Here is a 24,031-nt window from a genome sequence, read left to right as displayed (position 1 = left end):
TTGCATTGTTAAAACACACACATGCGTCCTCCCCCATCACACCCCCAAATTTCATTGCTTGATCCTCTTTCAGTCACCAAAAAACAAAGATCATGTCCAGGTAAAATGGTAGCAATATGCCAGAATGGTTTCAAACCACTTTTTCTCACCTTTATTATTCAAAGCATCTAAACTAAAGTAATGTTTTAAAGTAGCCTCTAAAACAATTACAGGTATTATTTTTAAAAAAAAAAAAAATTGAGCAGACACCATTTTTATGCCTTAGGAAACTAGTTCCACACTTGAAGACCATGTATTACATAATGCTATAGCCCTTGAAATCGCACCAAAGATGTACACACTTCTGTTTAGCAGCAGCGTGTGAAAGAACCTTTCCCTAACAGGAACTTAAATTGAAGTCCAGCGATGGCACAAAAAGACAGTATGTTCCAACAGACACAAGCACCAGTAGTAAAAAATATAAAAAGTATGCTGAACAGCCAGGAGTAGCTATGGACCCCAAAGCACCTCTTTAACTGTTACCTCTTGCTTGCAAAATATCATCTGACCCGTGCTAAGATAAAAACATTTGCTTCAAGCACCTAATTCAAGGTAGTCTTTGAATGGCTGCAAAAATTATTCCTTTAATAATAAAGGATAAAGTCCATTATAACCAATTCACAAAAATATCTAGAAATGCTGTTCAGTTTTTCTTTTCCCAACAGGAATTAAGAAATTAATTGGAAATACTAAAATTCTTCTGATGTGTGAGGATATCTTAGGTCCTGTGTATTTTGCTTTTTTGAAAGATCAAAGGAAGAAGCTACCACAAAATAAAAGACACAAAACTTATCTTTATGTGTCAAGAAATCAGCTCTGCAGAATATTCTTTTTTTCCAATTTAGAATTGCCAAGAGCTTGTAGAGTTTCTTTACAGAGGTATTTAGTTGTAAATGCATGACATTTTAATGAGTGATGCCTATGATGTTGTATTGCTATGTCTGAGTGACTTAAAACATTTTTTGAGAGAAAATAATTCTTTTAATTAGCTTTTAACATACACATATATAGCTGACCACCTCCTTCACCTAGTGATTACAGAATATAACAACGCAGTAACCTGGCTTACATAAATTCTCCCAAAACCTCCAGTACTATCTAAACAGCTTGGGATAGAACCCTAATTAGTATTAGTCATTCTCTGTCAAGTGCCCAGTTCAAAGCAGAAAGGCATTTAAAAAATCCCCAACATTTCAAGTGCAAATCTTTCAAAAGAAAAAACGCCTGTGTACCAAGTGTTTTGGGGTCAAGCACAGTTTGGCCAAAAGCAGCAATGTGACTTCAAAGATGTTAATACTAATTAGAGAACAGTAAAGAAGAGTTATTTACATTCTCTACAGCATGAATGCCATTGACTGAATGCATTTAAATTCACACTCTTTACCTCCTTTTAACTCTCTAAAGACAAATTCTAACTAGAACACTGAATGAAATTCCATATTTTAAGTAACACTCCAAGTACTCTGTATAACTAAACTGCCCTGAACATAAAAATAGAAAAAATTAATACTGAACAAAAATCAAAGTAAATGGATTAGTTTTTAGTCTTCTTTGTAATAAGCAATGAAGATCTAAACTTTGATGGATCTAAGGAAGGAGAAAATATTCATATTGGCCACCTATATAAGAGCACAGAAACACATTTTATGTAATAGAAACTGAACACGAACTCCAACTCCCAGTCAAGAGCAACATTATTCAGCATTTCACTGTCACATGTTTTATGTGCTTTTGAGTCTCCATTAACTCTGCTCACAACAGATTCTTAAAATTCAATAGCAAAACTAGAAACTGTGTTTCTCAATACTTCTACTTTATGCTAGACAAAGATGGACAAAGGGTAAGAAAAGACACACTAAAACATTCTTTCAGGATGTTCACTCCAAGGGAAGTATACATGTCATTTCAGCTGGAGGGTACAGGAAGAAAGAAAAGGGAGAAGGATGGGAGAAAGCCACTGGCAATGTTTTTATTATTGTCACATCAGATGGCACCCTCCATGCAGTCCAGGAAACTCTTCAAAACGCACCACTACAGAAATATCCTATTTCTCTGAATACCCCGTGTTTACAGCAAGCAGCAAAAGCTGAATGTTTTTAAGCTATGTTTCAGAATCTTCTGTGGGAACAGCAGTAATCCCACAGGAATTATTCTGTATCTGGAGGCTGTTCCAGAATTACTTTCAGGGACCCAGGAAATACGTCGACGTGCTTATTCACACCAAGTATTGCCCAACTTCAACTTAAAAAGAGTATGGGGAATGAAGAGAGTTCTTTTAATCAAAGTAGACCAGAGTAAAGAGACAAAATAAATTCTGATTCTGCCAGAACATTTCATTGCAATCCTAAGCACTGAATCCTAAATCACATCTAGGAGTGGGATCTCTTTTAGTTCACAAAGACATAACTGAAACAATTTACACTCACTTTTAAATGGGAAAAAAATACAAAAGCTATATGACTTTTCTACCCTTTACTTCTTAAGACAGAACTATGAAGTATGTTGTCCTGTAGAGACAGATTTCAAAAGCCAGATATTTTAATCAAGTGTACCTATTCCTTTACACCTTTTACAGCAAATGAAAGCATTTCCTTTGTAGGCAAGCAGACAGGACAGATTAAAATTGGCTCCTTTGAAAAAAAGAAGCCACCACACCTGTAACATCATTTGATCGGTAAGTCTTTTTACAACAGGATGAAATCAAAAAGGCAATAGCAAGAAGCTTTGGTAGTGCACTGAATTTTGTAACAGAAATCATATCAGCCTCTGAATACCTGACACAACAGTTTATCTATACCTCCAGATCGTTTTGTGTAGCCTGTACAAGAGTCTCTTAGAATCCCAGGATTTTATAATTTTTACTTGATTAACAGATCAAATATAAAGTCTGTAAGCTATTTCCATGCTTTCACTGTTATCTTTTAATCAGGAGGAAAAATTAATAATAGAAAGAATATCCTAATGCTGTATTATCTAATCCCAGAGGATAGCAATTTTATAGGAAATACTTTGAAAAACTTGTTTTCCACTTGAAGTATCTAGCTGTTCTGAAACACTACATGTTTCATATGTTTCCTGGAAGTGGCAACCGTCTTTAAAAAAGGAAGGTAGTAAATGTCACAATAAGATATTTGCATCAATAATACTGCAAAGCACAGCAAATCCTGTTTAAAAGTTTCTTGTTAATGTACAAGACTTTCTTTTATAGCTGTTCTAGCAAATCACAGAACAGACCTCTACAGATCACCTAGCCTAACCCTGCTGTGGGGGGGGGGACTTTTCACTAGATGAGGTTGCTGAAAGTTCCATCAAATTTGACCTTGAACACTTCCAATGATGGGGCATCCACAACTTCTCTGGGCAGCCTGTTGCAGTGTCTCACCACTCTCATTGCAAAAAATTTCTTCCTTATATCCAATCCAAATCATCCCCCTTTTGTTTAAAACCATCACCCCCTGTCCTGTTACTACAGGCCTTGGTAAAAAGCCTCTCTTCATCTTTCTCGTAAAGCCCCCCATATAAATTGAAAGGCGGCAATAAGGTCTCCCTGGTACTTTCTCTTCTCCTGACTGAACACCCCATCTCTCTCAGCCTTTCTTCACAGGAGAGGTGTTCCAGCCCTCGGATCATCTTTGTGGCCCTCCTCAGGACCTGGTCCAACAATCCCATGTCTTTCCTGTGCTGAGGGCCCCAGACCTGGACACAGTATTGCAGGTGAGGTCTCACCAGAGTGGAGCAGAAAGGCAGAATCACCTCCTCCAACCTGCTGGCCACGCTTCTTTTTACACAGCCCAGGACAGAATTGTCTTTCCAGTCTGCGAGTTCACATTGCCAGATCATGTCCAGTTTCTCATCCACCAGTACCCCCAAGCCATCTCCCAGTCTGTGTTGATATTGGGGGTTGCCTCAACCCAGGTGAAGGACCTTGCCCTTGGTCTTGTTAAGCTTCATGTGGTTTGCACAGGTCCACTCTTCAAGCCTCCCAAGGTCCCTCTGGATGGCATCCTTTCTCTCTAGTGAATCAACTGCACCTCTCAGCTTGGTGTCATCTTCAAACCTGCTGAGGGTGCACTCAATCCCACCACTTATGTCACTGATAAAGATACTAAATAGCACTGGCCCTAGTACAGAACCTTGATGCACATCACTTGTTACTGGTTTCCAGTTGGAGACTGAGCTTTTGCTCTTTAGATGCAGCCATACAGTCAATTCTTTATCCATGTAACAGTCTATCCATCAAACCTGTATCTCTCCAATTATGTAGGTAACACATGGCATGCTCACCCCCACTGTTACTGTCATTACTAATTATTTCAAATAAAGCAACTGTCAAATGCAATAATCACTTAACTAGGGTAAATCCTTAACATTCCCAAATAAGAAAAAACACCCCCACCAAAAGCAACCCAAAACATCACCATGACTTTCAAAGTCACCAACACATAGTTTATCCAAACACAAAGAACATTGCCACAACTGCAGGACTAGAAGTCATTCCTCCCTAGCAAATAAACTTTTAACATAAAACTAAGGAAGAATACCTCTTCACCTGTTTGTAAAAAAAATTCTCATTCTAGAAAGAAGGGGGAGATTTGCCACCTAAACCACTCTGTCACTTTAGCTGGTTGCACTTTTGATAGCTTTCTCTCCTAGAGACACTTTAAAAAACAAAAAAAACCACCAACAACTAACTCGTTATAATTGTAATTTGTATCACATCGCAAGGACACTCTTCCAGCCATCAAAATCATAATTTTATAAACTGATGAATTCAGTTACTGCATTTGCTCTACTTTTCAAGAAATAATTTGACCTCTATCAGTGAAACTACTGCTGTGATAAACATTCTGTCTTTCTTGCTCAGTAGCTGTCTTAAAATGCTCAATCTTCATTGCAGAGTCAGCTACGCAGTCTCCTAATGACAGTTGCCTGCTGTACTCTTTCCTAAGGTGTATCCATAATCAGGAAATAGAGAGCAGATAATTCCATGCCCCCTCTTCTTTCCCCCCCCAAAATTCAGTAAAAGCTATCCAGCCTCAGCCCACCAAATATGATCAGGAGGAGGAGCAACAACAGCAAGGAGGTCAGCAGCTGTCTTCCTCAAGAATTTCAGCTGGAGGCTGAAAGATGGCAACACCCAGGCCTAGGCCACAACTATGCCAAGAGTTGAAGCAGACAAAGTACGTATGACTTACGGGTTTGTATTTAAATCACAGTGATATTACATTAATCAAATGAATGTAAGTTAAGGGCTTCTCAGATAAGATTTAAAAACTTCAGAGAAAAGAAGATACGGGCAAATTGTAACTGTTTTATATAGGGGTATAAAAAAGCCAAAATGGCATCTGAAGTGTGGAAATTTTAATGACAAATTGGCATGGTGCCATTTACAGGACAAACTATAATGAGCAAATAATGGAAAAATTATTTCAAAATAAGTCTATATATTCTCTTTTTCTTCTTTTTTTTTTTGTAAAGAGTCAAAAGGACAAATAGGAAGCAAAATTTTCTTTAACATATTTAAGTAAAACATCCTATTTTAACTTTTTCAGTTTTCAGAAAAAAAAATCAGCCACATAAACACCCTCTATGTAAGTTTCACATTATGACACTTTAAATCTGTGCTGTAGTTTTGTTGTTCATCATGTCACATTGAAGTCACTAGATAAAAGTCTTCTAACAGTTCCCTTAAAAACCTAGTGTCTGAATTAACTCAGGCACAGTGCCCAGTTAATGCTTAGAAGTCAACAAGACTGAAGTTAAGTACCAGGTCAAAGCTTGCTCTCCTTTGTTTTCTGTTGCAAATACAATTCTACTCCCACAGGTATTCTGCTAGTGTCAAGAGGAAGGATGACTCATCAGTTTTTGGAAGGAAAACTCACTGAACCAAGCATTTATGACTTTGTACTGGGTCTCTCCTTCAAAACTGTTTATTAAAAATATTTGCCTAAGCTACCCTTGAAATCAGGGGATGTTTCAAATCAGTGACAGCAAATTAACATTAATGTAAGCTCATCACAGGTAAGCACAGTTTTGAAAGTTTCCAAAAGGGTTTCAGGGAAATTTTCCAGTATCAATTGCTTCAGTTCTCAATGAATTGGATAAGTATTTGAAAGCACCAGAATGGACTATTGCTTGGGTATTTTACAAGTTAACTGACTTTTCCCTATTATAGATGACAGTTTCTTGAGATTTTTAGAAAGCACCATGCACAACTGTTGGTGATAGAAAGTATGCTGCATCATGGGTCTACAAAGTCTTCCCGGCATATGTCACTGACTAGTGAGTCACTGCAGCACAAAATGGGAAGGGCACTTCTCTCCCCTGAAAAACGTGAAGTAACAGAAAAAAAATGACTAAATATACAAACCAATTTATATTACCTAAATAAGTTCAACTGAAAAGCAAATAATTGAACAGAAGAATGACCAACATTCATCTGTAACCTTTTAATCCTCAAAGTGCTGGTCTGTAGAATTCTCAACTTCCAAATGATAACTTCTAGTCCCTGTCCCACACTAGACCAGGCAGAATGCACAGCTGAAGCAGAATCTAGCTGAATTCATCCAGGACAAAGTATCAACCCACAGAATAATTCTTCATTGGTCACCTGATGCTTTTCCTGCATCATTGCTGATAATGTTACAGAGCATACAAAGACTGACTGAGACTCATTACTCTTTCAAGCTGCCAAACTTTGAATAAACCTAACAAGTCATAAGAGGATGAATGCTTACTAATATTTTGCATTTCTCTGAATAATAAATAGTTTTAAAATCTATTTCAGTTTAGAGAACACACATGGTAGCAACAGTGTTTGCATTTTTGCAGTGTTTTCAAGACGTTCTCTCTCACCGTTACTAGCTGATCAGCTCCTATAAAATCATGAAGTTATAAGTTATATTTATATGGTGAATAAGTTTATGTTCCAGAACTTCTGAGATGAAAACAGAAATTCTCCCCTTACTACGTCAATGTAGTCCTACAACAAAATTGATTTTGTTCTTTTAGAATTTTATGTAACTTACAGTTCCAATAGAACTTTGATACTATAGACTATATTAAACACTTCTTATGTACATCTGTAATGCTAAGTTAAATTTATGTATGCCTTTTCAATTCATCAACCTCTGCAACAAGCAAATGTTCTTTTAAGACACGAATGTTAACACCTTTATAAAACCATTAGCATGTAAAAAAAAAAATTGTAAAATAAGAACTCTTTTTACACACTAAAACCAAACCACTGAGAAAAACACCTCACCTGCATCAGCTCTGGACCGCTGACCTGGTGATTTTCCAAATGGGGTCTTCATTCATCTGTGTTTAAGTGAGCAGCAAAGCTGCTGAACTAGGGTGAAAATCCAGTTCTTCCCAACTCCCAGGATATTGTCTTACTCTTACAATAAGACAGCTACTTATTAATCCACCATTCAATCATGAATTTGTCCTTCATATGTAGAAGATGCACTTTCAATTACAGTACTCTGAAAAACAAAACAGGTAAAATAAAAACAGTTTGAGACTTGGTTAAGGTAAGCATTAACTGACTTGGTGAAGATAAAAATATTTTGTTTCAGTTTAATGCTTGTTTTCATACTCAACAGGAAGTTCTTTCATATTGTTATTCTGAAAGTATTCAGCAAACAGAGGGCATATAGGCAGGACTACAGCAAAATAAATACTAGGGCTGCTAATTTTCCCCCATATTCATAGGCAAGTTCATATCACATCAAAGTCAACTACATACAGAAATGAAAGCTTCTTAAAAATTACCAAGCTTAGTACAGGGAAGAATGACTACTAGCTTAAAATAAATTGTACTACCTTCACGAGAGGTAAAGCACAAATCAACTATTTCCATTTATTAGAAACAAACCATCCTCACACCCACACAGCAGAACAACTTTGCTTCATAGAAGTTAAAAAAAATAAAAAGTCTGTTAAAAAAATCTAACATGTAAAAGGTTCCAATACACGAACTCTGCTGCAATGACTATTCAAGCCACCAATCTGTTGAGTAAGTCATCGGTTCATAGATGATCTGTAGAAGTTTTTGGCAATTCTCTACACCTAAACTCATCAGATTCCCAAAACATTTAGTCATCACCATTTCTCTAGATGAAGGAGACAAGTGAGGACAGCTCTTGAAAGTCCTTTTCAGGATTTAATTACAGAAACCTGTGATCACCTGAAAATTTAAGAATTACAGGCTAACTTATTTCAGACTAACATTTCTTGTCAGGCAACATTTATCTAGATTAATCCATTACTTCAGCGCTGCACACAGCTAGTACAAGTGAGGTCAGATGATCCTTTTAGCCTCATTTCCTTAAGACATGTCATCGCTGTAATCACATACCCTGTATTCTGTTAATCAGTACTGGTTCTTCCTCTTTTACTTCAGTTTTGGAACCTGCTGTCAAGTTTCATACAGGAGTTAGAAACAGAGGAACGCCCCAAACTAGTCACCATGCTGAGGGAAGAAGCGTACCTTATGCTCATGCCTTACTGAGTAAAAGAACACACAAGGACATGCCTTGAGGCATGGTAAAAGTGTTATGCAGAAAGATGCATTTACATCTAACAACGCTTGCCAATTCTTCCATGAATCAGCACCCGTTAACTTCTAGGAACACTGGAGCAACACTGAGGAGCACTTCTAGGGAAAAAACAGTAAAAGGGAAACAAAAATTTAGCAATCTAAAGTTTTTATTTAGAAAGATCTGTACTATGTTTGGAAGAGCTAACTTAAGACATTCAGTGTCAGGATTCATAAGAATGTGTGAAATGAAAGCTAAAAATTCATTTACAGGAACTTAGTAGTTTTTCCACATTTCATCTCTTCCTGAAATCTACCAGTGTATACACAGCAATACTGATAGATACCAGGGCAACAAGAGTCAAATTTTTAAAAGGCTTGAAGATGCAACAGGAAGCAAATTAGGCTTGCTTTACTTTACTAGAACACAGCATAAGATTGTTTTTTCTACTAAACTCAAAAATACATTAAAATACATTAGCACAGAAGCAACACTTATGAAAACAAACTCTGAATTCAGAGCAGTGCTGTGATATACTACCATATTCAGTCTCACAGGCACTGCATAAGCATACAAGAGACCCTTTTTTTTTCCTCCAGGAGAGCGATTAGAGAATGAACTGTAATCTAGTATTATATTTTTCTACTTAAAAAAACCACCTACCCCAAAACCATAAAAAACCCCCCATCACAAAAACAAATTCTGAAAATCCTTGCGATTTAGAAACTAACTTTGGCAGTAAGCTGTTGACCTATAAAATAATTTACAGCATCTTGAGTAACTCCTGTATTATGTACTTTCTCCCTCCAAGATTTCAAACTCATGGCAAAAATATAAAGTACTACATAGATATCTTAATTTCACTGGTTGTTAGGTAGCTATGTTTATAAAGTTATCTTAAAACACCGCAACAGTTGTGGTTTTCTACCAGTTAACTTTTTTTTTTTTCCCTCCAGTATACCCCCAATCCTTACTACGCCACAAATCTGAACTCGTACCTCTGAAAAGGAAAATTACTTCCTAATCTTTTCAAGGTCACAATTCATTTGCTAGCACTTAAGGTATTTCATTGTGCTCTCTGAATCTAAGGACACGAGGCTACTGAAGTCAAAACCTGATTCAGCAGTTCCATCTGACTTTCTAGAAACTAATCCAGTTACTGGCACTAATTTAAAACCTCAAAGATTTTAGCTAAAAGCAAGTGAAACTTGAGTCTTCCTAAAACTAGCATTCTGAATTCAATTTACATTTCAGTTTCACACTGACAGTTCTGAAGATATTAATAAGGGATAAAATCTGATTTTCTGAAAATAAACTGATTTATTTTGAGAACATCTTGACTTTTAAAGCATATGTAACCAAGTCTCACATGATTAAAAATAAACCAAAAACCCATAAAACTTAGGATTCTTAAATATGATGAATGAAACCCAACATATTTAATGCCATCATGCAAATCTTAAACTCCTAATATGGAAAGTCATCAAGAAAAAACCCCCTCACAATACGCAAAATCATCAAAAAATTAACTCACAAAATACAAGATGCTTTATTACAAAATTTTATTACAAGCCTCAAAGAACGTCATGTTCCACATGAAAGTAGGAAAGAAGTTTTAAACATGCCTCTGACACACTCAGTAGCATTAAGCTGTACTGTTATGGAAGAGTAGGAACTCTTTTATTTGGCTGCATGCAAGATGACTTATGAAACAATCAACTTCTTAGGCTCTGTTGATCACAGCAGATATAGCAAAACCAAGACAAGTAGCATTTTTGGATCTAGACCGACACATCCAAAATAGTTCACAGACTGCCAGTAACTTTCAGAAGAGAAGTGCCACTGCCTACCAGTTGGGCACCCATTTCCCCAGTGCCTGCTGACAGCACAGGTCACCAGCAATGCAGCTGCAGGCTTCACTTAAAGACATTGTTTTTGACTTGACATCATCTGCAACTACTCACCAGCCCAGGTGTTTCACTTGTTTGTTTTTACAAGCCTTCCTAGATCACAGCACACAAAAGAAATCCAATGTGGAAATTAGATGAATACTTTGTCAGATAGTGTTCAAATTATTGTGGAGTGTTTCACAAAAGGCTAAGTGCTAGACTAAAAATGCAAGCCCTACAAGTTGTCAATCGTACCAGTTTTAATAAGAATAGTACAATCATGCTATCAGAGTAGGGAGGAGGACACAGTATGAAGACAGAAAAAATAAAGCTGTGTTAAGAATTATTTTTGCAGTATTAAAGGCAAAAGGAGGAAAAATGAGCATGCACACAGACTGCAGCTTTCACTGTGAACCAGCTTAACCCCCTCTATAAATTTAGTTGTTTAGAAACACAAAAACGTTTTTACACGAGCTTTTTAGCTCATGAGTGTAACCACCAAGAATAATTCTCTAGCTTAACTTTGTTAACTTTCATGCTTGTTATTCCGCTAAATTACATACATTTCACTGCAGCACACAGCACAACGTTGTTTACTGCATTCTAGTGAAAGCTTCATGACCCTACTGTTCATGGAAGAGAGATGTTAGCACGACAAAAACATAGTTGTGATAATCAGTGCTACTGCCATGATAACCACAAAGGTAAGAGTTTCACTCCTAAATAGCCTATCTAAATTTTACCATCACGAACACGGAAGGAAACAGTATCAGAACACTTGCTTTTCGCAAATGCTTTTGGGGTAGAAGTTTGGAAAGAGAGGAAGGGCACCAGCACGTGTTGCTTGTATCTCTTAGATGCAGAACTGCAAATTCAGATTATACACCCTTTGATATTAAGTATAGGCTGGCACTGTCCTCAGGAGGCCTATTCCTGCTTCCTGAGCTACCAGTGACCAGGCCTTCTGGCACTACCTGGCGGACATCAACATTTTCACTTTAATATCTAAAACATTCCTCTTTAATGCAATGCCTCCCCCTCCTCCCTGCCCCCCATAAGTTTTCACTGGTAGTTGTTCAGTGGAGGACCAGCACATCACAACACATCGCAAGACTGTTTGGTGGAAGGAGTCCTTCTGAAATGAAATGTATCACCCAACGAGGTTCCTCTCTAAGCAGTATCTTGATTTCCGTAACTCGTCTCGGAACTGCTGGTGCACGTTTCAAAAGTAGTACCATGGCTTCAGCACTAAATAGTTGGATGAAGCATGTATGTACCATATGAATAGAAAGGATCATCCTATGCAAGTCCTCTGCACCTCCCTCCCCAAAGGCAATCTTAATGTTAAAATATCTCCTAAATAACAGGGGGAATAAAAATATATGCCCGAGTTTAGTTTGTGTTACTTTTTTTTTTCCTTCCCTAATAAAAAGCCCCAACACTGCCCTGTGGTATAAGAATTCAGCCACTCAAATTCCAAATTTGTTTTGAAGTATCCTACTGGCTCATCCAGCATATTGCTTATTAAGAACTTTTTTTTTATTCTATCACTATGATTTTATGTGGGTAGTAACATCTGATGTCTGAGAAGATTAAAGCATGTGAAGAACAATACATTTCAGCTATGGATTTATAAACTGAAAGACCCCAAATCAAGTACTGCTATCCCTCCCCTATGCCTGCCTCTGCAGTTTTTCCTCTGCCCATAGATGTGTTATTTGTCTACAGTCATACCGGAACAAGCAGCCTCAACATGCAACTGTATATGCATATATTCAAACATGCACACAAATGCACATGTGTTTGGCTGGATAGGGCTTTGAGCAACACGATCCAATTGAAGATGTCCATGTCCATGGCAGGGGGGCTGGACTAGATTATCTTTAAGGGTCCCTTCCAACACAAACCACTCTGTGATTCTATGGTAATATACAAAAACATGAGTAAAATTTTAAGTTACCTTCATGTTACAATGCTCTAGTTATGCATGGCAGATTATTCAGCAGAAGATTGGAAGAATCTAAAGTCTGTGCAAGCTATCTCTTGTCAGTAGAGTGTCAACTTACTGTTCAACTGACTTCTGTTGAGAATGCGACTCCAAATACTACACAGTTTCTGCTAAAGAGGAAGCAGCACATGCGTACACCTGATGAATTCTAGGGGTCAGACTATGACACTTAATGATGATTCTGGAACTGAATAAGAATGTTTTTAACCTTTCAGCAAACTCCTGGATTTTAACTTTGTGTTAACAATACAGAATGCAAGACACAGCACATTGTGGTTTCTGTTTATAAATAATTATTTACAAAAACATTTTACATAAACAAATGGACACACTACTTACTGTAATAGAGCAAAAAAGGGTTTGCTGGTAAATTTTGAAGACAATTTTTTGTTATAGTGTAAAACCAGAGAATCTGACATAATTTAGGAATCCTAAAAAACCTGAAGGCACTCTAGTAGAAGAACAACTATCAACAGTAATATTATTTTGGAGCATTATCCCAATAGTTCAGAATGAAATAGGTAGCTTTGCAAAAGATACTAAAGTCTTCTACCTCAGGCAACAGTTTGAACAAGTTTTGTCTAAATCCTCTTTCATCACATGTCCTTACCATAGCTCTAGTAAAGTTCAAAACAGTATTGCAGATGAAATGTGGATTTAATTTTTTTTAAATTAACTTCACTGAAGCATTAGTACAGTTTTACAAGAACACATGCAAATGGTAACTCTCAAAGACTGCATTCAAAATTCTCACACAAAAAAAAGAGGAAACAACAGCCACAGAGAAATCCTGAAAGTGTAATTTCCAATGATTCCTATCCATGCTTGTTTTTTACCTCTTGACTTAGCAAAATCTAGCTGTTACTCAGACAACAGAAGTTTGGTTCTTTATTTCCACTGCATTTTTCCCATTACATACATCATTAAAACAGTCTGTCTCACTTCATCCAATTTAGCATTTAAGAATTCTTACTTTTGCAACAGGTGTAATTTGAAATAAACTCTGGCAGTGTATAATTCAGCCACTTTGTAAAGGCAGCAGTAAGAATTCAGAGGCAGTATTATAAACCAGCATTTTAAACAAACTTGCTTATCTTTTTTAATTTCAGGGGCTTAATGACCACTGTCCCAGCATCAGAGTACTATCCTGCAATTTGCAGAATTCCCACACTACGGTTCTAAATTGTAGTAAAAGTATCAGTAAAGTGAGCAGGAGAGCACAGGATTCTCAGCCCGTATGTCAGAATGCACCTATTTCCCATTAAAAAAAAAGAAAAATTACAGGTTAAATACTAAAAAATATTAGTTCTTCCAAAAGCTTATAAAATAATTTTTAGCCTTGTCTGCAATACCATATACTTACATAAATAGTTACTGTGGGAGATACAAGGTGCAAAAAGTTCACACACACACACAAAGTGGGATTTTTCTCTTTCTGCAGAAAACCACCAAACAACAAGAAGAAACCCAGGGTAATCACATTTGGCATTACCATCCTGGACAAGTGTTCAAAATTACAGGAAGAACATGCTATATCCCATTTGGACATATTTTGCTGGCATCTGCTCCTTGAAAAGCCCTGGGTTACTGGGAGAGACATCAATTTCAGAAAGTTAATTCTGAGCACCCTACAATGAAAGGTAAAGTGTTTGTCTTAAACATTCACAGAGGTATGCATCGCATTATTGAAATAAATAAAATCCATTGGTGAAAAACAACCATAAAATGTAAGAATTTCCAAGTGGTTTACAGCCTAGGAAAACAGTCAATGCTACATCAGTGAAACTGATTAACAAGTTTAGCTGCCTAGAAATTAAACACTGAAAGAGGCAAAGTCTCTCTACACAGCAAGAACTACTTTTTTTTTAAAGTTTAGGAATCTAGAATCAAACGCCTCCTTTTTAGAAATGTACCAAGATGTCACTTTCTAAAGTGCATCCAAATCCTACTTCAATCAAATGATTATTTCAGACTTTCTGGTTGACTACAAATTACAGCAATATCATCTCACTCTCATCTGACTGGCTTGATATTTTATGCTAGCCCTCAGTATACAGTATAAACTCCATATCCAACACGCATGTGGAATTCTGGCCTCAAAAAGCATCAGTCTCCACAAGTGGCATTCCATAAACACAGTTCCAAGGGATTCCCCATGAAATGCACTGCATTTACACATATCTAAGATTTTTACTCAGTGGGCCACACGTAGAAGCAGAGAGTAAATAGTGAACTGTCAAATATACAGTGCCAGAGATGACTCAACTAGCAGGTCAGCTGTTAGCCTGGCAGAGCCCAATAGCTGTCTGACAAATAGCTATCTGAATATCTGTACAGTGAAAGCACAGAAGTACCTCAAATATATTTCAATTTACTTTTTTTTTTTTTACAGATAATTAGCAGTAACTTTTGACAATAACAACAGCAAAAAATTAGGCACAGATACTGTAGTGCAGCCTGCATGCTCTTCATATTCTTTCTTTCCCTCTTTCTCTCTGTTCCATCCCACCAATCTTCATACAACATTCATCTGTTTGCACAATACCATTGTTTTCATCTGCCATTTTGGTATCTCTCAGAAAAAATATCTGGATTTCTTCCCTTGCAGGATCTTTCATGTGGATGTATGTAGGAACACATCATAAGTGAACTGGTATTTACCTTCAGGGTTACAAAGCCCCAGGTTGCACCAGTCTAGTTTTTCTATTTGTTCTTCAGTGGGGTAGGAAAAAAGCCCGTAGAACGAATTGTCCACATCCTTAGCAAACAAAAGCAGAAGTTGAAGCCTGATCCATCAGAGACCTGGAAGTATCTTCTACAGTGTCCTACGAAGAAGGTGGGTAGGAATTTCAACATAACCCATAAGAAGTTCCACTATTAACCCTCCAATGTCTGTCAAAGTAGTTCAAGCAATCACTGTGTGGGAAGCTTTAATGTGCAGTTATGGTAATGAAACCCTACTCTAGAAGCCTACAGAGCTACAACATCAATGCATAAAAAGCCTTCCCATAAAGAGACTTCTTTCTAGCATGAAATTAAGATCATATATAATGATAAAGGATTAGGGATAAAACTGATCAGAAGTTTAAAAGTGCCCTAATGTGCGAACAAGTACAGAATCTGCAGATGTGGCAGCTGAGCTGGACACCGGAGATATCCTTTGCCTCATTGGCCACAAGCCATAGAAGTAAAACAAGAGCTAAGTGAGAAAACCAAGGTCAATGCTATGACCAATGGACTTCGCAAGATGAATTTTATTTCCATATAAGGCTTGGACTCAGCGCTTGCCAACTAGCTAGGTGATAAGAGAAAAAGCAGTGGCTTTGTTTTGTGATCAGTATAAAAGGATGTAAAGTCTTAAATAAAGTGATTCCAATTCCACTTGTGCATGAATTCGGAGTCCGTGCCTTCATTGCCATACCCTAACTGTTAAGAAGCGAGCTGCACCTATTTTCTTGCTGACTTCACAAATGGTCAGAGGACTACTTTTGGAGAGAACCATTAAGAAGAAAGTTAAGCGCTACACAGAATTAGCAGTTACCCTACACAGGCTGCCACCCAGAAGTTATCTGCCACTTAACATAGAAAGATCCATAAATGTCCTCAGAGGCTTGACATCATGCTTCAGTGTCATCAACACTTCATGCAGCAGCAAAATGTAATTGACAAATAATTAAGTGTGACAATTTTGGCACCGATATTATTAAGTAATAATTTTGTAACGAAACTTCATGACCTGGGTCATATCAGAATCACTTTATACATTCAAAATTGCCTAAAAATATGACTTCAGATTCTTTTAAGGGAGTAAGAGCTGTTAAATGAAAAAGAAAGCAGGACAAGAACTCCAATACATAAATTTCTGATCAATGAAATCTGATAGGGAAGCTTGCTTCACAACCTGTATGTTAAACCTGTGAGACAGTTTTCCCGTTATCTTATTTCAGCAAATTCTGTGCTACTAAGAACACTGTAAAACACAGCCCATAATCAAATTACAGAACTGCAATATGAACTGTTGTAGCCCAAGCTGTTGAAACTCCAAGATAACAATGTAACTAATGTTTAGATTCCTTAGATTTCATATTTCAGAGCAATAAAAAAATGTGCTCAAAGAATATGCAAACTAAACACAAGGCAATGCAGCAGCATACAATACAGTGCATCCTGAAAACAAATCAAAATATTTGAACCTTATCTAAAAATTACATATAAGAAAAGTACAATTCAGAAATCAAGCCCTAGAAATACCAAAGTTGAATTGAACTTTTTTGCATACAGAAACTGCTTGGTAAGTTAAAAAAAGGCTTCTAAGTTTTGGGTTTAAATACTTTTATTCTATGGAACTCTAGAAGTTCTTCTCTTAATCTAAAGTATGCAAATTATGAACTTTTTTCCTAGTAGGATCCTTGAAACTTGCCACAATGCACTGATATTTAGTAAAACAAGTATTCAAGGCAAAGTTGTGCACCCATTATATTTGCTTTGTTCTAATCACATACAGTTTTCTTTATAAAAGCACAATTATTTCTTTCCATGTTCTTTAGAGTTCTGCTCTACTCACATTTCACAGGATTTTAAGTACATGGATAACTGGTTTAGAGGTGAGATGGGCCTTAATGAGCGCACAACAGAAATTACTATTAATACTGCATATGTACATTCAAGAGCTTCTATCGACAGTACCAGGTTAGGAAGTCTGTGCCACTGTCAGCACCCAGCTTTCCTGGCTCTGGCTGCATTTATTTCACATCAGTTACCCTTCCAGATGGGCTAGGCCTTTCTACCTGTCAAAGCGGTTGTTTCTAAAGCTATCTGCTGCTCCAGAACACTGAACTAAAGCAAACTAAGAAGTCTTTCACTTCTTTATAAAGTCTATTTAAAGACCTTATTTCCCAAGCACCGCTGTGCACTCTTTCTGCATTACCTTCTCCCAACTTCAGCTGTCCAGTCTTCCTTGCATTTGTCATTTTTCTATTGCTTTACAGAAAAATTCCTCCAGTCATTTGATAATGACCAGTGCAATCAGCTGCCCAACGTTTTTTTACGTAGTTCCTCATACCAATACACTCTTGGGATCACTGCAGCATTTTTTTCTGTCCTAGCCTGTTTGCAAAAACTAGCTGCAGTACATGCTTCTCTGTGGTTTCTGGTTTCTCACTGAGGGCTACTTGTCACAAATAACTTAGCAATCACCTCTGAAAAACCTCTCTGTTTTAGTCAGTAACAAAACCATTAGAAAAAAGCATAAAGGAGAACACAGAATATAAACAGAAGACAACTCACTGGTTGTACTCAGAGCACAACAAATGACACGCTACCGCATTATGGTTGCAATCCTATCCAACCCACACAATGCTGGATAGAAAGAAAACATACGCAGGACTTGGGGGGCTCTGCTGGCAAACTCCAGTGGGTCTCTGTTAAGTATGCATGAACAGGAATTGCTCAGTGCTTATTTGTTCAGAACTGAAGTTTTTCAGCAGCAGTTCACTAGGTTTTTTTAGTAAAAACATCCTATGTCCTTAAAGATATACTCTTTATGCTATATATAGCATAAAAATATATATAGCATAAAGATATACTCTTATATGCTATGTCCTTACCACAGATACATTCTTTATACTCTTCAGTTTCACCTCTCTGATCTAAAGGTTAAAATATTGGATCAAGAAGGCTGTAATTTCTTTCTGCAGAAAAAATACAATTATTTTTCCTGGTTATATCATCATGAAGACAATTAAACAATTTTGACAAGTTTTATTAGAAGTTCACTCCAAAGAGCTTAAAGCATATATCCAGAATAAGAGATACAAGTCCTAATGGCTGATCTCAGGCAGTCAAAAGCAATTTTTGGGAGGACTTGTTAGTCCTCCCAAATTTGAACATGAAGTGGCTTCCAGCATAAACAGAACCATGGGCAGACACACAGCACCGCTATCTGCCAGTACCACAAAGTCCTTTTATGTCTTCTTTAGAAGCATTTCCCACCGCATTATCATCCCATCAGTTCTAAATTCAATAGAAGGAAGCCATTATTAATCCTGAATCTTACACCAGTGTTATTTTGACCAGCTCCTACACACTGTTCTTTCCATTGTTTTGTAAGAGGATGGATGTTTCTCCATGAAGGTTTAGAACCAATGGTCCCCTTCCATGCCATGTTCTCTCATTTACAATTAAATTCATAAGGCCATCCAAAATAATAAAAACCCTATAGCAGAAATTCAACACCTACTACCTTAATGAAAATCTAAAGGTGAAAATACTTTCCAACATACTGGCAGCTCTTAGTTCACAAACACTCATTGCAGTAAAGTACCGAATCTTCATTAATGAACCATGTTTGTCAGAAAACTTTAAATGATAGTTCACAAGTCAAGTCATAAATCATTTTCAGGTAAGTATTCAACAGTTTTAGCCAGCCAACAGCAAAACACAGGGCACACATAAACAAGCAGAATGCAATTTCTTATTTTTTAAAAGAGAAAATGTTTTTAAAATACTAAAATATTAGTTAAGCTATCCAAACCATTGCGTTTGTATTTTAAATGAGAGCAATATTTTCCATTACAATACATAAAACTTAACAGCTAATGCACTTGATCTTATATGACTAGCCACAACTTTAAGAACAAAAGGCAGCACAGGATTTTGAAGCATTTAATTTTTCTTCCAGTTTAAAATAAGTAATTTTACCAAATTCCACAAATTGACCAAAATTAGTTGATGTCATTAAGAAGCAAAGTCCTGACAAGCACTTTATTAGCTCTAACTTCACCACCAGCCTTTCTCCCTTAATGAGCAAGTATGCAACTGGAAAGAATTATTTTCTTCACCATTCAGCAGCAAACACTTAAGAAGACAGTTAATGAAAACAAGCACTGGTCAGAATGAATTTCAGGCGTGTGTATCCATGCATGCACAACTGTGTACAGCAAGAGAAAGAAGTACACTGGTTATTTCAAGTGGCCTCTTCACCTTATGGATTTAAAAGGTGGAACAGCCCCAAACCCAGAAGGAACTTTACCTTCTATAGCTGAACACGAAAGACGAGTATCACACATGACGGATAAGCACTTTGCATATATTAAGCCCTTCAAGGGACAGTGTTGAGGAATACAGAATAACATAACCAGTATTTCTAGAGAAAGAGCAAAAAGTTTTCCTAATTTATTGTTAAAGACAGCAACATAATTAAAGCTATTGGTTGTACATAATATTGTTCTTTCTGACCTGCTTACTGTTCATTGCTTTGGTGAAACAGTATGTATCTATACGTACATACACAGGAGTTTACTCCTGGTTTTCTGCAGCTAAAGAAATTTTCAGGGCAAGATAGGTTCTCATTTAGAGTTTCCTTATTTCAACAGTACCTTTTATCACAGTTAAGACATGACTATCTACTCTACATGGCATGCAACCTGTGAGAACAAAAAATACTGGTATTAGAAATGTTTTGGGCATCGTCAATATCCATTTAGAGGCCAAATATTCCAGCTGTGAACAGCGCACTGAACACTTGGTCCAATTTTTCAGCAACTCAGCATCTCCCCCTCATGCTGCTTTTAATAGGATCTAAGTATTGCAAAATCCATCTTGGAGCTTCTCTACAAATACAGCTGTTTCTAGAAGGCTTTCAGAAGCACAAGTATTCCTCATGGTAGCTAGTTCCTCTAGCAATGCATTGCATTGTTTATTTTCTTTTTTTTTTTTTTTAAGTGAAAAATGACTGTAATTCATCCTTACGCACGTGAGATGCACCTCCTTACAAAATAGTCGTACATACTGCTGATCTTGCTAGTCCTCTAAAACAAAAGCTAACTTTTCTAGGTTTAAATGTCAGTGCTGAAAGGTTCTCTGGATCACAACCAACTTATGCAAAACTCCATTCACATAACATTTAACACCTTTCCACCTGTAAAGCTGTCTGGAATCAAGTTCCTCTACTTGGGTAGGTCTCCTACTAACCCAGGAGACCAGTAGAATGCTTGAACAGTAAAAGGCAAGAGTGTGATTTAATGTGATCTTGTTTCTGTGAAAACTATTAGAAAAAGATGCTTTTCTCTATCCACAGAGTTGGAGATTGAGTTAATGTCTCTGCTGTAAGAGTAAGATTTGATTGAAAAGAAACCTCTCTGCTTTCTGTTCCCTTAATTCCTCAGGACACTGGCAATTAAATTAGAACTTCACTGACAAGTTGCTCCATTTTATTTCTTGTATTACAAGCCTTAACACTTAATTCTACTAGTATGTTGGTAGTCCAGTCACCTAATAGAGTATGATAATCCTGGCCCTCGAAGCAAGATGGCTTTATCACACCATACAATTCTCTCCATATGGCTTAAGAAAATTCTAGCTTTTTCTGGAGAACAGTGGAAGAACGTTGTTTTTTCCCTCAACAGCAGGCAACAGGATCCATACAGTGCCACATCATTAAAAAAAAAAAAAAAAGCCAAAACCTGTTGTGCAAAAAACTCCTAACCAAAAAAAAAAAAATCCCCTAAACGGAACTCTTAAGTTGTATTTGAGTTTTATCAGCATGTTCTTTTACTAGCTTTTTTTTAAAAAAATAAAAATGTTATTAGGTCATACAAAATGAAGCAAGTTTTCCTAAAAAGGCCAACATTATTCATCTATAGCTTTTCCAACTACTCCTGAATTATTCTGTGTACTCAAGGCTTTCCCTCCTCCCTATAATATGTGTAATAAAATAGCATCCTAGAGAAGTAGGCCTTAAAAAGTCCTCAAAATTATAACCTATTTTAAGCTGTGTCCTTGATGGCAGGTTAAATTGATTATAGCAAATCCATATTAATACACAGCACCTCTCTTATGAGAAGGCTGCGGGGAGACCTTATTGAGGCCTTTCAGTACTTAAAGGGAGCCTACAGGAAAGACGAGGACAATCTTTTTTGCAAGGCCAGCTGTGACAGGACAAAGGGTAATGGTTTTAAACTGAAAGAGGGTAGATTTAGACTGGAGATAAGGAAGAAGTTCTTTACAATGAGGGTGGTGAAACACTGGAAAGGGTTGCCCAGAGAGGGGGTGGAGGCTCCATCCCTTGAAACATCCAAGGTCAGGTTGGATGGGGCTCTGATCAACCTGATCTAGTGAAAGATGCCCCTTCTCACTGCAGGGTGGTTGGACTATATGACCTCTAATGTCCCTCCCAACCCAAAGCATTCTATGACTCGTATTTTCCAAATCTTGTCTATTTACTATTCCTCTTATACTTCCCATTTTTGAAGTTCCTGAAGTTGCCTAAAATTCTTCTCTCAAATTTTGTAAGCATGCTTCCGTTCTCTCTTTAAAATCACTAGTGGAACCTGAATGAAAACTAATCCAGGGACATGCTAAGCATGGTTTATCAGAACTCTCCAGGAGATGATGTAACAAGTTACACTTACAAGAATCTTCTACAGCTGAAAAATCTAACATTCATAACAAAAACTACCTCTCAGCACACACCTACAATTTATTTCTTATACTTACAGCTTCCATAAGTAAGTTAAATTAAGTGATGTTTTCATCTGAAGAAGGCTAGCTGATTGATTTCATCAATCTGTTCCAATGTAATTCCTTCACAATACTTCACTACATTTAAGAAAAACACTTCTGTTCTAAGAGATTAGACATTTTCTTTCTCAAAATTCACAAAAGCTCTTGTAACCATTGTTACAGATCCTTGCTTAGGTAGCAAAAATACAGTATTTTTTTTTTTTAAACACAGTAAGTAAATAATGATGAGGTAATTTCACGGAATCACAGAATGGCAAGGGTTGGAAAGGACCTTGGGAGATCCAACCCCCCTGCTAAAGCAGGGTCACCTAGAGCAGGTTGCACAGGACATAGTCCAGGTGGGTTTTGAATATCTCCCGAGAAGGAGACTCCACTACCATCCTGGGCAGCCTGTTCCAGTGCTCTGTCACCCTCAAAGTAGAGAAGTTTTTCCTCATATTCAACTGAAATAGACAATCTGGTATACACAAACACCTGAACACTCACCACATATTACAAGTGTCCATAAGCATACCTCAATACCCACATCATGAACACAAAGAATATCAACCCAATCAACTTCAACAGCAGAAACTCCTCCATTTTGCCCTCACAAGCTTTTAACAGCAGTGTCTGACTGGCCACTTCACAGCCCTCAGACAGGCAGCAATGAAATGTGGCAAAACAATCCAAGATGTGGGACAATTCACTTATCAGTTTTTAAAATCAGTTTCCTAAAGAGTGCCAGAAGATTGGCAAACAGTTACTTGAAGCTAATTTAAGCTCCACAGAAAGTAAGAAATCCCTATAAATAATTGTGATTCCAGCCCGTTGGTGACTGAACTAACAGGAGGAAAAAATCACCCTTTGGCTTAGCAGAAAATTGTAGAAATAATAATAAGTATTATGCTTCAGTAAAATCTGTGAACATCTAATTGTCCATAAAATACTCCAGCACAGCTCCACAACAACCTTTCAACTTGCAGCCTTATTTATGTATCAGGAATAAAAGTCACTAAAGTGAAAGCAGTATAAAAAACACTTTTATACCTAGCTTTGCATTGGGTATAACCAGCAAATTAATACAGTTCTCTGAACTTCAGGAACCTGCAGAGCATGCAGCCTCTGACACATCTGCATGTACATGATACACTGAGTGACCTTTGCAACAGCACTAGAAGTGCAGATACACAAAACTGACGACTCCTCCCCCTCTGCTACCAAATAAACTAAGCCAGCCAGTTTTTTCCATTTGTGGAATTAAAAAAGATGGGCAAAGAAGAACAAAGGGGACAACTAACTTCACTTTCATCAGAATAAAGGTGTACTTTTGTCACTCTATCTACCTTTCATCCTTTGTTTTTCATATAAAAGGCAGCAAGAAGTTCCATTAGTGGATACATCGCTCAGACCAGTGCTGTTGTGTAGGAATTAGCTCACCTCTGTCCAGAAGTTTTTGATCTTCCCTTGACAGGTGCACCTGCAAGACATGATCGTCTCGGTTGGTCCAGCTCAATAATTCACTGATAAAGGCTGTTTGGGTCTTTGACTCAACTAAAACCAGTTTCGGAACCTCTGATCAAAGCCTTCTTCATTATGTTTTAATTATGTGCTGCTCTGTATGTTCCTGGAGTTCTTCAGAGAAAGAAAAAAAAGGCCAGGAAAGGCCTATAACCCACTATTAAAAGAATCATACATCAGTGGTTATAGAATTAATAGCCAAAGAGCACTAATCTTTAAATGCTAAACCTCAGGTCATATGGGCTGATTAGAAGTAAATGACAGTGATAATACTAAATGATCACTAAACCAGACAAGCTATCAATACATCAGCTGATGGTTACAATTAACTATAGGCATAGGATTTTGCCTGAAAAGAGCTAGTCAAACACACACAGGCAAAAAGCAGCACTAACAAAAACAAAGTGACGAAATAATTAAAGAAAAACATAATTCCTGAGCGTAAAAGGGGTTGGGAATAGAAAATGACATACACATGCCATATGCAAAATGCAACTGGGGGGGGGGGGGGGGGCCTTTTTCTTTAAAAC

At 37.2% G+C, this 24,031-nt stretch overlaps 1 protein-coding gene across 2 annotated transcripts in view; it reads right to left on the bottom strand.

The window, feature by feature from the left end:
• SPIN1 (spindlin 1) overlaps positions 1-24,031 on the bottom strand; it is a 64,006-nt gene that overhangs the window by 27,416 nt on the left and 12,559 nt on the right. Inside the window, exons 1-2 of one of the 2 annotated variants that reach the window (XM_009639523.2) lie at positions 23,421-23,471; positions 7,304-7,526 (exon numbers count right to left, since the gene is read on the bottom strand). In XM_009639523.2, coding sequence (XP_009637818.1) covers positions 7,304-7,355 — 52 coding nt within the window. In that variant the 5' untranslated portion in view covers positions 7,356-7,526; positions 23,421-23,471. Of the gene's footprint in view, positions 1-7,303; positions 7,527-23,420; positions 23,472-24,031 lie in introns of those variants that run through there. The other variant, XM_035895032.1, reaches the window with a different exon arrangement.

The sequence above is a fragment of the Egretta garzetta genome, unplaced genomic scaffold, assembly GCF_000687185.1.
Source record: "Egretta garzetta isolate BGI_Z169 unplaced genomic scaffold, ASM68718v1 scaffold375, whole genome shotgun sequence".
Classification (NCBI taxonomy): Eukaryota; Metazoa; Chordata; class Aves; order Pelecaniformes; family Ardeidae; genus Egretta; species Egretta garzetta.
This window is presented reverse-complemented; position numbering and strand designations above follow the sequence as displayed.